At 36.4% G+C, this 14,863-nt stretch overlaps 2 protein-coding genes across 7 annotated transcripts in view; one reads left to right on the top strand and one right to left on the bottom strand.

Annotated features, from left to right (window-relative positions):
• Positions 1–142: 142 nt before the first annotated feature.
• LOC113062253 (protein QNR-71-like) lies at positions 143–11,222 on the bottom strand. 4 transcript variants are annotated; one of them, XM_026231977.1, is made up of 12 exons: positions 11,093–11,222; positions 8,256–8,387; positions 7,591–7,752; positions 7,271–7,444; positions 7,006–7,167; positions 4,157–4,477; positions 3,882–3,941; positions 3,543–3,785; positions 3,187–3,292; positions 2,757–2,980; positions 1,193–1,286; positions 143–1,110 (listed from the first exon to the last, which is right to left on the bottom strand). In XM_026231977.1, exons 2-12 carry the CDS (start codon positions 8,374–8,376, stop codon positions 963–965), a joined length of 1,815 nt encoding a protein of 604 aa, XP_026087762.1. In that variant the 5' UTR covers positions 8,377–8,387; positions 11,093–11,222; the 3' UTR covers positions 143–962. The 4 variants fall into 4 exon arrangements, with proteins under 4 accessions (XP_026087762.1, XP_026087758.1, XP_026087759.1 ...); XM_026231973.1 differs by lacking the exon at positions 11,093–11,222 and adding an exon at positions 9,173–9,475; XM_026231974.1 differs by lacking the exon at positions 11,093–11,222 and adding an exon at positions 9,173–9,474 and having other exon boundaries at positions 7,609–7,752.
• LOC113062256 (oxidoreductase NAD-binding domain-containing protein 1-like) overlaps positions 10,869–14,863 on the top strand; it is a 7,450-nt gene continuing 3,455 nt past the window's right edge. For 2 of the 3 annotated variants that reach the window (XM_026231982.1, XM_026231981.1), the window contains exons 1-6: positions 10,869–10,937; positions 11,114–11,250; positions 11,441–11,504; positions 13,250–13,356; positions 14,069–14,210; positions 14,673–14,754. In XM_026231982.1, coding sequence (XP_026087767.1) covers positions 11,147–11,250; positions 11,441–11,504; positions 13,250–13,356; positions 14,069–14,210; positions 14,673–14,754 — 499 coding nt within the window. In that variant the 5' untranslated portion in view covers positions 10,869–10,937; positions 11,114–11,146. The remainder of the gene's footprint in view (positions 10,938–11,113; positions 11,251–11,440; positions 11,505–13,249; positions 13,357–14,068; positions 14,211–14,672; positions 14,755–14,863) is intronic. The other variant, XM_026231983.1, reaches the window with a different exon arrangement.

The following is a 14,863-nucleotide window of genomic DNA, read 5'->3' as shown; positions in this document are numbered from 1 at the left end:
TTGTTGGTAGAAAAAAAAATACAAAAGGAACCCTTATTTTACCCACTATGGCATCACTGTGCAAAAAAAAAAAAAAAATGTAAAAAAATAGAGCCTTTATTTTTAAGAGTATGAAGATTTAGAAAATGACAGGTTGCGTAGATCATTAGCAAGTGATTTAGACATTTTATTAGAATATTTTTGTATATTACTTACAGAAGTGGATACATTTATTATCATTAATAGGAGATTCATATTTGTGAAAATTCCTGCTGAATGTTAATTTTAAATAAGCATATGCCTGCATTTGTATATGTGTTCAGTAAAAGATTTACCAATTTTCAATTAATGCTTTATAAAAGGAACTTGTTAGTAAAGTGTTTTCTTATGAAACAACATTTCATAAGTCTCGTGACATAGTCTCTCTTTAAAAAAAAAAAAAAAAAGCATAGAATTCAGTTCCCAGACATTTTAAAATGTTTAACCATGTTCAAAACAATGTATAACTTTTCAGAACATTACAAAACATACATCAATTTACTTTAGATTTTCTAATCCTGTCTGCAAATTATAAGCAACATTCCATATAAACCTGTCGGATTAAATGCCAAATCAGAAAAATGTGCAAAAGCAATAATTTTCAGCCTTAAATCCCAATTTATATTTCGGTTAAAAAAAAAAACGTGATCACTTATGCATGAGACACATTTGGTCAGTTAGTAGATGTTTTAGTCATTTAGATGATGGAAACCTATGTAAATCTGTCATATCTGGGCTCATTCATGCCAAATCTTCCACTAAAAATCTTTAAAGCTTGCATGTGCTATAACTAAAATGTTATGATTACTTATTCTAGCTAAACTGATGAGAAGATACCAATGTTATCTAATCTATTAGATCACTTCTGTTATTGTCTCAGATAAACTACAGCCAAATTAATATCAAATAAATAGCAACTGATTGCTGCAGAATCCCAGATCAGTCTATAGAGGCCTCTCTGTCAATAAATGGCTTCTCTCCTCATCAGCAGAGAACGGAGTTGCTCTTAGTTTTCTTAAACTCCAGTTACCAGCATTTCTCTCAGCGTCATCCAACACCGAGCCTCTCACTGGACGATATGCCTTATATCGCCTGAAAGGAATAAAAAACATGTAATTAAGATAAATTTGAACACTTATGTTTTTAAAATTTTAGTTTTGTTAGTGGTACTCACTTGTAAACCATGACGACAATGAATGCAATAATGGAAATAAGCACAGCACTGGAAGACAGAACCACCTCAGTGACATGGGAGGATTTAGGAGAGTCTAAGAGAAAGCAAGTGACAAAAATGAAAATATTCAGTAGTAAATTATAATGTTTGTAATCATAGAATCTAAGTAATATGTAATATTGGTGGGGACCAAAATTGGGGGGTAAAAATTAGGCACTACTAACACTGTAGCAGTGTTACTAACTAATACTATTATTTATTTATTTATTTATTTTAAATTGAAATAAAGTATATTAGATGATAAACTAAACAAAAATGATAAATGTTGCGTTGACAACTAACTGAAAATGATCAAAAATGCAATTAATACAAATGACAAAAAAGCAAATTTTGAAAAAGCAGATTCAAAATCTAAAAAATACGAAAATAGTATACAAACAATACGGAAGTAAAACTAAAATAAAATTAAGTATAGTGTTATAGTATATTAAGTATATAGTATTAGATGAAAAAACCTTATTAAAAAATGTATTAACTAAAATAATGCTAAACAGAAATGTTTTAAAAACAGACAAAAAATGACAATAGCACAAAGTACTAAAATTGCTAAAACTTAAAATATAGCAAATTCTAAAAATATAAGACAATTCAAAATATGAATAGATACTACAATAGTACAAAAATACTGAAAAAAGCTTAAAAACGAATTTGAAATGACTAAAACCAAAATAAAAAAGCTAAATAGAAATGTTTTTTTAAAAAAACTGATAAAGTTTAGAAATGCATAAAAGATTAATAAAACTTCAAGCAAATTATAAAAAAAAAAAATCAAAGCTGATTTAATACATGAATAAATACTATGATAGTGAAAGTGAAAGTGACATACAGCCAAGTATGTTGACCCATACTCAGAATTTGTGCTCTGCATTTAACCCATCCAAAGTGCACACACACATAGCAGTGAACACACACACACACACTGTGAACACACACCCGGAGCAGTGGGCAGCCATTTATGCTGCGGTGCCCGGGGAGCAGTTGGGGGTTCGATGCCTTGCTCAAGGGCACCTAAGTCGTGGTATTGAAGGTGGAGAGAGCAGAGCAGGCACGTGCACACATAGACATCAAAGGGGGCTTGAGCACCTGCCCTTTTTATTCCTGGAGGGAAAGTGCTTTTTTTTTTCTTTTTTTTTTTTTTTTGAAAAATAATATATATTCCTGTTTGTGCACAGCTTCCGTGTCAAACAAATATATTTATTGAAGAATAGTATATCTAAATATCAGGTCAGGAGTTCTGAAGCGCTCATTGTCTGTGCACGTCCCTGGAGCAGAGCACTGTACATGCACTCCCCCCACCTACAATTCCTGCCGGCCCCAAGACTCGAACTCACAACCTTTCGATTGCGAGTCCGAGTCGCTAACCATCAAGCCACGATTTCCCCTAAATAATAGTATCGAAATAATAAAAAAAATAACACTGTGATGCTGCTTCGAAATTAAATATTGGTTAAATGTTATAAAAATAAATAAATATAGACAAAATTAACTGATTGTTAAGACTGACTTGTGTCAGGGCTGTTGCCAATTTTAACTGAGGTAGCGGTTGCAAGAGCCAAGCCTCCAGGCAGACCCAATGTGATGTTAACACAGTAGTTGCCCGGCGTTTGGAAAATGCGCGTCAAACTGATCTTGCATCCTTCGCCGTAAGGAGCCACATCCTCACAGACGATATTCTTGACCTCCCGACAGGAGGAGTTGGTCACTATGGTGCAGGCCACTGAGGGAGCACTGAGAAAAAGAGAGATTAAATGTGTGTAACATGTGATCAGAGGTCATCTGTGTTGTAAATGTGAGTGACTGAATCTCTGTGACGTTTCTGACGATGACATGCTGTGAAATGTCTCGGCTGCAGGGCTTCAAATAGTCACTGTGGATCAGAATCATCTACATCTAATAAATGCTCTTCACTTTTTGGCTTGTTATGTGAATCTTACCTGCCCGAGCACGACACCATGAAGTTTACAGATGTGTTGGACACTTTGTCAGCCGACACCTTTAAAATCTGATTGTCTGGCTGGTTCTGCAGAGCTGGCGGAGGATCTATAGAAACAGATATTTTATGTTTCCACCATCAAAAAAAGATGTAATTAGAACTTTCTCATGCTTCCAATTTTTCTTCTTAAAATTGTCAGTTAAAATATTCTATTGAGATATAAAGCTCAAATGAAAGCTTTAGTTAGTTTACAACAACCCTGATACATACCAAAAACATGATACTTTGAGATGTTCTCTAATGTGTTTGCCATAAATTATTGCTTTTTGAAAATAAGTAGTCCAACAATCTTCTTACCAATGATGTTGATCTCGCCTTCAAAGGAGCCATACATATGGCGGAAACAGTCTGACTCCTTGAAGTGTGTTTTTCTGATCATCGGCGGTGAGGTGGGCTGGTTATAGGTTGAACTGGCTTCGGGTACAGCGGTTGCTGTAATAGACGTCACCTCTGAATCAGTTTGGAGTGGTTCAGTTGTTGGGGCAGCGGTTGTAGAGACTTGATGAGTGGTTGTTGGTGAAGGATTGGTGATGACAGGAGCTGGAGCAGGAATTAAAAAGAAAAGAAATGTCCTTTAAGTGCTCTGTGTGATATATTAGACTTTTTTTTTCTTGCTTCAAACACAACTCATCTCACCCTTAGTGGTCTCTAGTTTGCTAGTGAATGCATGAGTGCCAGGTGGTAGCGTAGGCATTTCTGCAACACGCAAAAGTGATTGAATTATTTAATAGAACGACTGTATACTGGCCGGCTTTTAAAATGACAGCAGCTGTAAGCATAAATTTGCTTTACTCTGCAAGATAAATGGACACATTTTGTCCTGATGGATAATAATGAATATGATACGTCTGGCTTGGATAATAGGATATCTGTTGTCTGGGTGTGTAAAGTGCCTGTGTTTATGAGATTACCTGTCGTATGAGCCTGAGTAAAGTGCATTGGTGTTGGAGTCGGTGGTGGGCAGGGCACATGGAATGATGCCTCCACGAGGAGCTTGACTGTAACATTTCCAAGCATGTTGTACACATGGGTTGCAATATTTCTGTGGGTGACCAACTGGTTGCCATCCCGAAAGTCCCAAATGAAGTCCACTGCATCAGCTGTCTTCAGATAGTTACTTGGGTCATGGATCTGGACGTTGAAAATCACATTTGACCCTCTGACAAAGACTTTTTTGTCAGTTATGCTGGCTGCATGCTTCTGGGAAATATTCACAGAGAGCGGTATCTTATCTGGATGAAGAAAAAGTATTTATTTTTAAATAAAAGATATATATAATATATAATGTATATGTATATATGCATAATATATCCATCAGGATATATATATATTGTCTGTCCACTTTATTAAGTACACCTTGCTAGTACTGAGTTGGACCCATAGACTGAATAAAAACACCTAGGTTTCACACATAGGTTTCCAAAGAGCGTTTTTGAATCCATAAGTAGGCGGAGCCGGCTGTCGCCATCTTGACAGTGCATTACCTCTTGTCACTCCCGGATAATCGAAAATGGACAAAAAGGCGGGAGCTGGTTGCTGAAACCACGCCCACCTAGCTCGACGGCGGTGACAGAAGCAGCAATTCACCTGTCACTCAAGTGGCTGCGCCCTTAATTATGCAGAACTTTAAGGCTTAATATTATTTAAACGGATGAGTTATAAAAAAAGTTTCACCCCCCTCAGTTGTCATTAAGGGCAAAATTAGCTATATAGACCAAAATCTTTTTTTGAACCACACTGTAAACGTGTTTTTTCTGCTGTAAAGTTGGTCTATGGAGTCTATGAGATTGACTCCCTTTTGCGCCAGCCTCTAGAGGCCAGTCGATGAATTACAGTTTAAGTCACTTCTGTAAAGGCTTCAGGACAGTGAGAGCGAGAGTTTGCCACTTGGTTGGACCCCATTTTGCCTTCAGAACTGCCTTAATTCTTCATGGCATAGATTCAACAAGGTGTTGGAAACATTCCTCAGAAATTTTTGTCCATATTGACATAATAGCATCACACAGTTGCTGCAGATTTGTCGGCTGCACATCCATGATGTGAATCTCCCGTTCCACCACATCCCAAAGCTGCTCTGTTTGGATTGAGATCTGGTGACTCTGGAGGCTATCTGAGTAAAGTGAAATCAGTGTCATGTTCAAGAAACCAGTCTGAGATGATTTGAGCTTTGTGACATGGTGCATTATCCTGCTGGAAGTAGCCATCAGATGATGGGTACACTGTAGTCATAAAGGGATGGACATGGTCAGCAACAATACTCAGTTAGGCTGTGGCATTTAAACAATTTGCAATTAGTACTAAGGGGCCCAAAGTGTGCCAAGAAAACATCCCCCACACCATTATACCACCATCACCAGCCTGAACAGTTGAGACAAGGCAGGATGGATCCATGCTTTCATGTTCTTTACACCAAATTCTGACCCTACCATCTGAATGTAAATCGAGACTCATCAGACCAGGCAACGTTTTCCCAATCTTCTCTTGGCCAATTTTGGTTGGCTTGTGTGAGTTGTAGCCTCGGTGTGGTCTTCTGCTGCTGTAGCCCATCTGTTTCAGAGTTCAATGTGTTGTGCATTTGGAGGCGGTATTCTGTATACCTTGGTTGTAATGAGTGGTTATTTGAGTTACTGTCGTCTTTCTATCATCTCTAACCAGTCTGCCCATTCTCCTCTGACCTCTGACATCAACAAGGTATTTTCGTCCACACAACTGCCACTCACTGGATATTTTCTCTTTTTTGGACCATTCTCTGTAAACCCTAGAGATGGTTGCGCATGGAAATCCCAGTACAGTAGTTCAAAGTCACTTAAATCCCCTTTCTTCCCCATGCTGATGCTCGGTTTGAACTTCAGCAAGTCATATTCACCACATCATTAGATGAAAATACAGTTGCTGCCATGTGATTGGCTGATTAGCAATTAAACAGGCGTACCTAATGAAGTGGCCTTATATATATATATATGGTACATACATCCATATACATATATTATACACACACAATCATACACACTACCACAAGACAAAAGTTTGGAATTATTAAAATAAAAAAAATAAAAATGTCTCTGACAATTATTTGATCAAAAATACAGTAATGACTGTAATATTGTGAAATTATTACAATTTAGAATAAATGCTCTACTGGAATATATTTTAAAATGTAATATATTTTTGTCATGGCAAAATAGAATGTTCTGCATTTTTTTTTTCTTTTAATGGTTCTCATTACCTTGTAACCATTTTTGGTTCCTTATATTTTTGTGTAAACTGATACTTTTTGCAAGATTCTTTGATGAATAGAAAGTTCAATTAACAATTTATTTGAAACATAAATGATTTGTAACATTATAAAGGTCTTTACTGTCACTTTTAATCAATTTAATACATCCCGAATAAAAGTGTTAATTTTAATTTTTTACTTATTTCTTTTTTTATAATGTTATAGTGTATCATGGTTTCCACAAAAAATATTAAACACCACAACTGTTTTCCACATTAATAAGAAGAAATGTTTTTTCAAGTACTAATTCAACATATCAGAATGATTTCTGAGGGATCATGTGACAATGAAGACTGGAGTTATGATGTTGAAATTTGAATTATATAATACAATTATATATTAATACACTAATATTGATATCATATTACATGTATATTATATACATTAATTATGAATTCATTTTTTAATTTTTTAAAAGATCATAGTGTAGTTTTGATCCTGTATGTAAATATGATTAAAACAAGATGAAAGTAACTGGCAGACCTGTTATGAAGAATACGGTACTGTCTGTAGAGAGTGGGCTGTATTTCCTCCGCTCCTGTTTACGGTACACCATGACCTCCATCACACCTGCTCCAAATGTCATGTTTGTGGTGTTCAGGGTCAGATGGGAGGAGGAGCCATCACATGTCTCAAAATACTGGCCTGTGAGAGAAACCACACGATGATGGTCCATTTTTGTGCTTACATTATGTAAAGGGAATTATTAAAACACTGATATCAGTCGGGTAAGATGGCAGATACTCACCCATGGTGTGCCACACATACACATAACCTCTACGTCTCCAGTCATTGGTCTGAGGAAAAGGCTTTCCATCAGGGAAAACATTGCACCCCTTCAGATCTGTACACTTCCCAAAGCCATAGTCATCCAACCAGGATGTCCAGTTAAACACGTATCCTGAGCGCACATGTCCATTGGCTGAAAAATAAGTTAATGTTTTAGACACTCAGATGAAAAAGCATTTCTTCCTTTTTTGGGGGCATATAAATGCAACGTTTTAAAATACAGGTCTTTTTTTCCCTTGCAATTGTACATTGTTTAGAGATAACAGGTGTATGAAGCACCTGAGGCCTCCATCATACCGTCCCCACAGTGCTCATCATACACCAGGTTGCCGCTGCTGTCCTCCTTCTGACACGGTGGAAACTCCAGAGCTGCAGTGAACGAGATGCACGAGCCGTTCATTGCAGGACTGTCGCTGGTAAGGCGCACCCTCGGTGGTTTGTCTGTGAGAGAGCATTGAAAGATTAGTGTGTGGTCTTTCCTGTCATGCAGCACATTCTTCTGTCCCCATCTCATATGTTAATATAGTAACTTGAGAAAATCAGTCTCTCTTGCTAAGACAAAACGGGGGGAATATTCAACCACTTAAGAAGGAACATAAGGTTTCAAACTGTTTAAAATTTTTTCCCCCAAAAAAATATTTGAAACTGAAATATTTACACAAATTCACACAGAAAGTAATTAAAAGAGAGCTTACACAATTCTAAAGGGAATATGCAAGTCTTTCCCCCTTAATTCCTCTAATAAAAATGTATTAAACAAAACATGTTTAGAATGTTAAAATGGTAGCCCCCCCCCCCCCAGATTTACTCTTAGTATGAATTTTGAGAAAACGACAAATAATTATTTTGACAAAGTAGGCTGTTATCTCACCATTGTGTAAAACATTTTTAATAATCATGTTATAATTAATACATTTTGAATTTTTTTTTAATCAAACCCTTACCATGTCTGCGATTCAGCTGTTGTTTGAAGGGGGGATACAGAGATTCGTTCCAAGGGTTCGTGTCCGGTTCCCATCCAGGGATTGGGAATGGAAAAGGGAGTTTGTGTTTGTGAGGGAACATGTCACCATAAGCTGTACGAATGACAGGGGAAAGAAAAACATCGTGAAAGTCTTCTGAACTGACCTTGATTACTCAAAGATCTCGTGACCACGAAGTAAATAAATGGACAATAATTTACTTGGATTAGGCGTTTTAAATTTCATAAAATATAGCAGGGAAAAGCTGGGCTTGTTACTCTCTGCTCGGCTATTGATACAGAAACAGACATAAACCTAAAATTTCTGCTGCTCAGTGGTTGAGCATTGCCTTAGCAGCGCAAAAGGTTGTGGGTTCGATTCTCAGAGGGACACAGTGGTAAAATAATCTGTGGTCTAAATGCACTATAAGCGTCTGCTAAATGTAAATTAGAAATTATATGCTTATGGACTTTCTCCTCCGAGTTAAGTTATTGAAAATGTGAGGACAGTAACATATTCTTACAGTCAGGTGCGTGAACGAAAGTTTTTCTAAAGACTCTGGCTATCAGGCGGGACCATAATTAGTTTCATGAGACTGCTGCTCGCGGAAGAAAACAGCTTTATTCCAACAAGTTATGTATATTTGTTTTATAACTCAATCTAGTCGACTTTTTTATGAATTCACATCAATTTTATAGCCTAGTCTGCTCTATAAAATAGCTTATAGTTTTAGTGGTTTAAATATAAAAATATGTTCGATTTAACAATCGCTTGTCAAAACATTATTAAACAAATAAAATAAAACCTTAACTAACTGCTTTAAAATGTAAGAATTATAAATAGCTATTCACTGCTGGAAAAAAAATGAATTATTTCGTTAAACAAGTCAGGCTACTTACTTTTTTTGCTGTTCGTTACAGGAACGAAAAACGCCAAGACCAGCACAAGTAACATTTCCGAATGCATCAAGTCGATTTGTTGGATGAGAATACAAATACAATTTATCCAAGGGCTTTTTCTTGAATGTCCCCCGCTCCAGCTGCTCGATCTCAGACCCCTGAACTCTCTGTTGCTCTTGCTCCCCTCTCACAGTCACCCGCACGAGCTCTAATTTAATACAGCAATCATGTGACGTTTCTGTAACAAGTGTCATCTGATACTTCATTAGGATCCATGGGTGCGAGCAGAGAGGAGAGCTCGGAGTCTCATGTTGTTACTTTTTCCCTTGTATTTCGAAACAGAAAATTTCTAAATCATCTGATTTATTTCCGATAGTTGGCTTAATGCTTTTCTGGTCTTGTCTAAAACAAATGGTGCACTGTAGCCATTTATTATGATATATAATTGCCTCAGAGTCATTTTTTTGTTAGATATCAGGGTCAGAGATATCAGAGAGGTTAATAGCCAAATTTAAATAGCTACTCCATGTTATAAGAAATGTAATCTTTGTTAATTATTAGGCACTCAATAATATTGTCTCTTTTGCATTTGAATGTGTTTTGAATAACTCATTAAAGACAAAAACAATAAGCATGACAACACATTTTTATAATTGTAGAATAAACTAAAAGTAGCTCATCTAAGTGAATGAACATAACATTTTATAAATATTAATTAATAAGAATCTTAAGGAATGCTACGGTCTTTTGAAGTTTACCTAAAATTGTCATAAATTTGCAAACCGTTAAAAACAATTTCAAGTCCGGATGTCATGAGATATTGGAGACATAAGCCGTGATTTGCACAGATCCGCGCGCTTTCAGGTGACAAGTTGGGAAACAGCTAGAGGTCAAAGGGACTAATGATTTGGAGAACATTTTAAAAGCACCACCCCTCCTTTATTTATTTGATATCAAGGCTAAAATAGCTAACATACAGAAACTATAACATCAGAAAAAGGTGAACAATTATGAGGGTTAGTCTAATAACTGTAATATTGATTATTCTTATCATAAATGCATGAAATATCTGTTATCAGCTCTTGTTTATCCATAAAGGAAACTGGCATGCCATCACATGCTTTGATGCGTCTCTCACGAGCTCCGTTTGAAAGTTGCTTCCAGTTTTTAATGTAATCATAATGGCGTGACATTCCATGACATTTAGGGCAGCGCTCCTGTCCTCCAGGACCGACGCTGAGAGGCACACAAAACATTTTAATAAACAACATGACTGCTGAAAAGTAGCTATGCGTTGACTGACTGCTCAACATGCTATTTCTAATTCTTGCCCGCTGTTCAAGAACAGTCACATTACGATGTTTCTGGTTTTCTTCTATTCTATGTGATGCGATCATTTCACTGCTTTCAGGTATGCTACACTTCAGAAACGCTACCGTGTTTAATTCTGAGCAAAATATCCAAGGTTAGGTCACAATAAGTTTGTAATATACAGCTATGCACTAAATCCTAAGGAATTTTCTTTTTAAACTAAAGCACTGTTAACAATCAATTGCATTATTTCAGTAAAAAACATTTTTGTGCGTTTTTTTATGTAATGCCATTACTTTTCAATTATTGTCTTTCTTATATATATTATATATATATTGCACTTTGAAAGATCGCTGGGTGGCGCTACAGACTCTGTTCACCAACCTTAAACACAGACGAAGAAGAAACCGTCACCGTCACCGTCTTTTACTGTCTATGCACCGGAGTGACAGAGGTGAATGATAATAAGCTTATTTTTTTATCATTACTAATAATTAATTTTAAAGGTCTACTGAACACGAAACAGATTATTTAGTTAAAACATTTAAATCGCTTACTGCTAACTTCCGATTTCAGTGTTCTTAGTTATTATTTAAAACAGTAACTAACCTTCGTTCTGTCTGATATCAGGTGCTGGACAGAGATCAGACCGTCATATCGATCATGAGTGGCCCGTGTTTTGTGAGAACGGCAGCCAGAAGTTTCGCCGGTGGATCAGGACTCTTCAGACAGACTGTTTGCTGTTCAAGTAAAGAGACGGTCACACGGTGAGTATCCAGACTCTGGAGCTCTTTCTACAGGCTTTGTACATAGTGGTTGTGTTTGAAAACCAAGAGAGCTGGCTACCTAACGTTAGCTGATAACAAAAATGCTTTCTGTTAAGTAAGGGAGCTCACTGTGTTTTGAGACACAGCCAGTCCTTTTTGCTTAACTTAAACTCCCCTAAATTTGTTTCAGAAAAATGTCATCCAGGAGACAAACTGACCATCTAGAAAGAACTGCTAGCGTTCATAGAGAAATGGTGAGTCTTTTTAGATTTCATTATGAAACCCTTGACCTGTTGAGCATAGATTCCTCTGTGACTCCTTATAAGTGGTTAACATATGTTGTAGCCAAGCAGGTGAAAGTTCAGAGACTTGTTCTGTGTCGTAGGTCAGCCAGTGTGTCATTTGAGTTTTGTCATGAGACTGAATTCAAGAGGATGCAATCAGGCATTTGTTTGTTTGTTTATTTATTCACACTAGATATATAGCATGCATACTGTATAGCAGTGTTGGGCAAGTTACTTTTAAAAAGTAATTAGTTACAGTTACTAGTTACTTCTTCCAAAAAGTAACTAAATTAGTTACTCAGTTACAAATTTTAAAAGTAACTAGTTACTTAAGAAAGTAACTATTGCGTTACTTTCAAGTAAAATTAAATTTTAAATGCTCAAATGTGACCCCACCTCTACCCCTCTTTAAAGGAACTTAAAATACATGTGCATGTTCAATTATTTATGATAAATCTGAATAGTATAATGAAATGGACACTTAATACAATACATTATTAACAGAAACATGAAACATTGTACACACATCTGAAGTGAGACTAGCCTCCAATTCCATGTATGTAGATATTATGTTTATATAGTGGATCAATGCAAATAACACGATAGATTTTTGGGAACTTTTGATATTTCCTTTTATTGTTTCTTTAATTTCTTGAAGGAAAAAGTAATGTATACTTCTATTTAGAGAAGGCTACTGTTGGATTATTTGGGCTCGTCGCCATACCTGTCTCTCGTTGACTGACTGGCTTGTGTTGTTCCTTGTGTGTCCTGTCCTGTCCTGTCCGACTATGCGTTATGATGGGTTGTTCGCAATTCATGAGCGTTAGTGATGATGGGTCGTTCGCGAATGAGCGTTAGTGATGATGGATCGACTCGTTCGCGAATGAGCTTTTGATGAGTCGTTCGCGATTCGCGAATGAGCCGACTCTAAGAGCCGGCTCTTTTAGTTGAACTTCGGGAGCTGGCTCGCATATCTGAAGAGCCGACTCTATTTTTTCAAATTTAGCCTATAGAAATTAAATAATTATGTAATAAAAATTGAAATATTATAGTCAAAGTCATTTAAAGAGCCGTTTGTGAGCCAAAGAGCCGGCTCTTTTCAGTGAGCTGAGTCAAAAGAGCCGAATTCCCATCACTACTATGCGTGCTTTCGAACACCCGCCCAACTCTACCTCTGATTGGCTTACAATGAAATTTTACTCTACCTCAGCCAATCGTCAGCATTTATGGGCTTGTCTCGTGCTCTGCCCACTAACCAAGGAAGAACAGTAAAAAAAAAATATTTGCCTCTCGCTCAGAGATCTAGTTGGTCTGATGAAAAAAAAGAACAGCTTCATCATCTGTTATAGTAACGCGCCGCATTTTTTGGCAGTAACGGTAACGGCGTTATTAAGATGAGAAGAGTAATCAATTAGATTACTCGTTACTGGAAAAAGTAATGCCGTTAGTAACGCCGTTATTTATAACGCCGTTATTCCCATCACTGCTGTATAGTATAGTGTTATTTTATTAAAATGCTATGCCCTTTTTTCCTGTTATGCTATGTCTTGTTATGAATGTGTGTAGACAGTTTAAAGTCGTAAAAAATGTATGTCTCCCATTTATACATTTACATGGCATACTGTGCTACATTTAAATATGAAGAGGCTGAAATGTGGGAATTTTGTGGTAAAATCCTCTGTAAATACACAATTTTATGTTTTGTGTGTATCCAGGAACTTTTCTCTGCACGTGTTTGTGACATTATGAATGAATCTGATTCAGTGAAGAGACTGAGACTGGAGGTGTCACATCCTGACTTCAGCTTTCGTGCTGGACAGTGGTGAGAACTGTAACTTTGTGAAATATGTATTGTAAGCATCTTATATTGATGACAGTAAAAAAATCCTAGATAATAGTGCTCCTAGATGCTACTATATTTTCACTTGAAAGTGACCGATGAGAAGACATGCAGTTTGCTTAATGGACAGGAGATGGCGCTTTCCTTCTCAGACAAAAGCATGCAAAAATTAAAATCTATTCTCTCTCACTTTTGCTTTCTTGTGTGTGAGTTTTGAGAGAGTGTGCGTGAGGTGAAAAAGTCAGGTGATGGTTTATGTAGATGTATGCACAGAAACTCCTCCAGACCATATGATGTTGTGTTCTTGCTAAAGAACATGAGTCAGGGAGAGCAGAGTGTGTGTGGATATGTGTGTGTGTCTGTGTGTGTCCTGACATATGTGCTAATCACTTATTCATCCTCTGCATACACATATGGTGATTCTCAAAGTGTATATGTTGCTTTGCTCTTTTTATTAAATATTGCTGTGATAAGTAATACTCATAGGTTTTGTGGTGCTGACATGTTACTGTGTGGGAAGGTCTACTTTCTAAACTTTCTAAACGTACTTTATGTAGTTGTGTTGTTACTTTTGAATGTTTTAGTTTTTAGTCATTAACATATAGAGTCGATACATGAGATAAACAGTTACGTTAATATTCTACAGCAGTGTTTCTTATTATATTATTGTATTTAATTGCGCCCTTTTTCACAGGGTGGATTTCTTCATCCCAGGTGTGGATACAGTGGGTGGCTTCTCCATTTGCTCGAGTCCTGGCCTGCTGCGGAGAGAGGGAGTGATTGAATTGGCTGTTAAAAACACACGCCATCCTCCAGCTCACTGGATTCACACTAAAGTGAGTGAGTGAATGAATTAAAAAGTATTAATACACTACTGTTCAAAAGTTTGGGGCTGGTAAGAATTGTTTATGTTTTTGAAAGAAGTTCCCTATGCTTACCAAGGTTGCATTTATTGGATCAAAACACAGTAAAAACTGTAATATTGTGAAATGACACATTTTTTCAGGATATTTTGATGAACAGTAAATGAAAAAGAACAGCATTTATTTGACTTAGAATTTTTTTTTAACATTATAAATGTTTTTACTGTTACCTTACTGCCTCCAAATTATTGAGTGGTGATGTGTCATTGAATTAGTACAATTTTTTCAGGTTTTCATTCTGTTTCTATTTTTGATGTTTCATTCCATGTTTTATTGGAATTTGTAAGCAACTAAATCAATATATTTTCAATATTTGGAATATCTTGTTTCATTCATATATATGTATAATTTCAAATGTATTTAATATATGGACAGCGACCAGATAAATTCTCCTGCGATTTCCATGTTACCCAACAGAGCTCTGACACAGAGCAGGAACTTCAGCCTTACACCATAAGTGAGTTGCACACATCTACATTTTAGATTTTGATTACCCATAATCTACAGTCTTTTAATTAACTGAACTATTTTTAGATGTGATGTCACAGTAGATTTTCTTTTGTCTG

Source organism: Carassius auratus, chromosome 44 (assembly GCF_003368295.1).
Source record: "Carassius auratus strain Wakin chromosome 44, ASM336829v1, whole genome shotgun sequence".
NCBI classification, from domain to species: Eukaryota; Metazoa; Chordata; class Actinopteri; order Cypriniformes; family Cyprinidae; genus Carassius; species Carassius auratus.
This window is presented reverse-complemented; position numbering and strand designations above follow the sequence as displayed.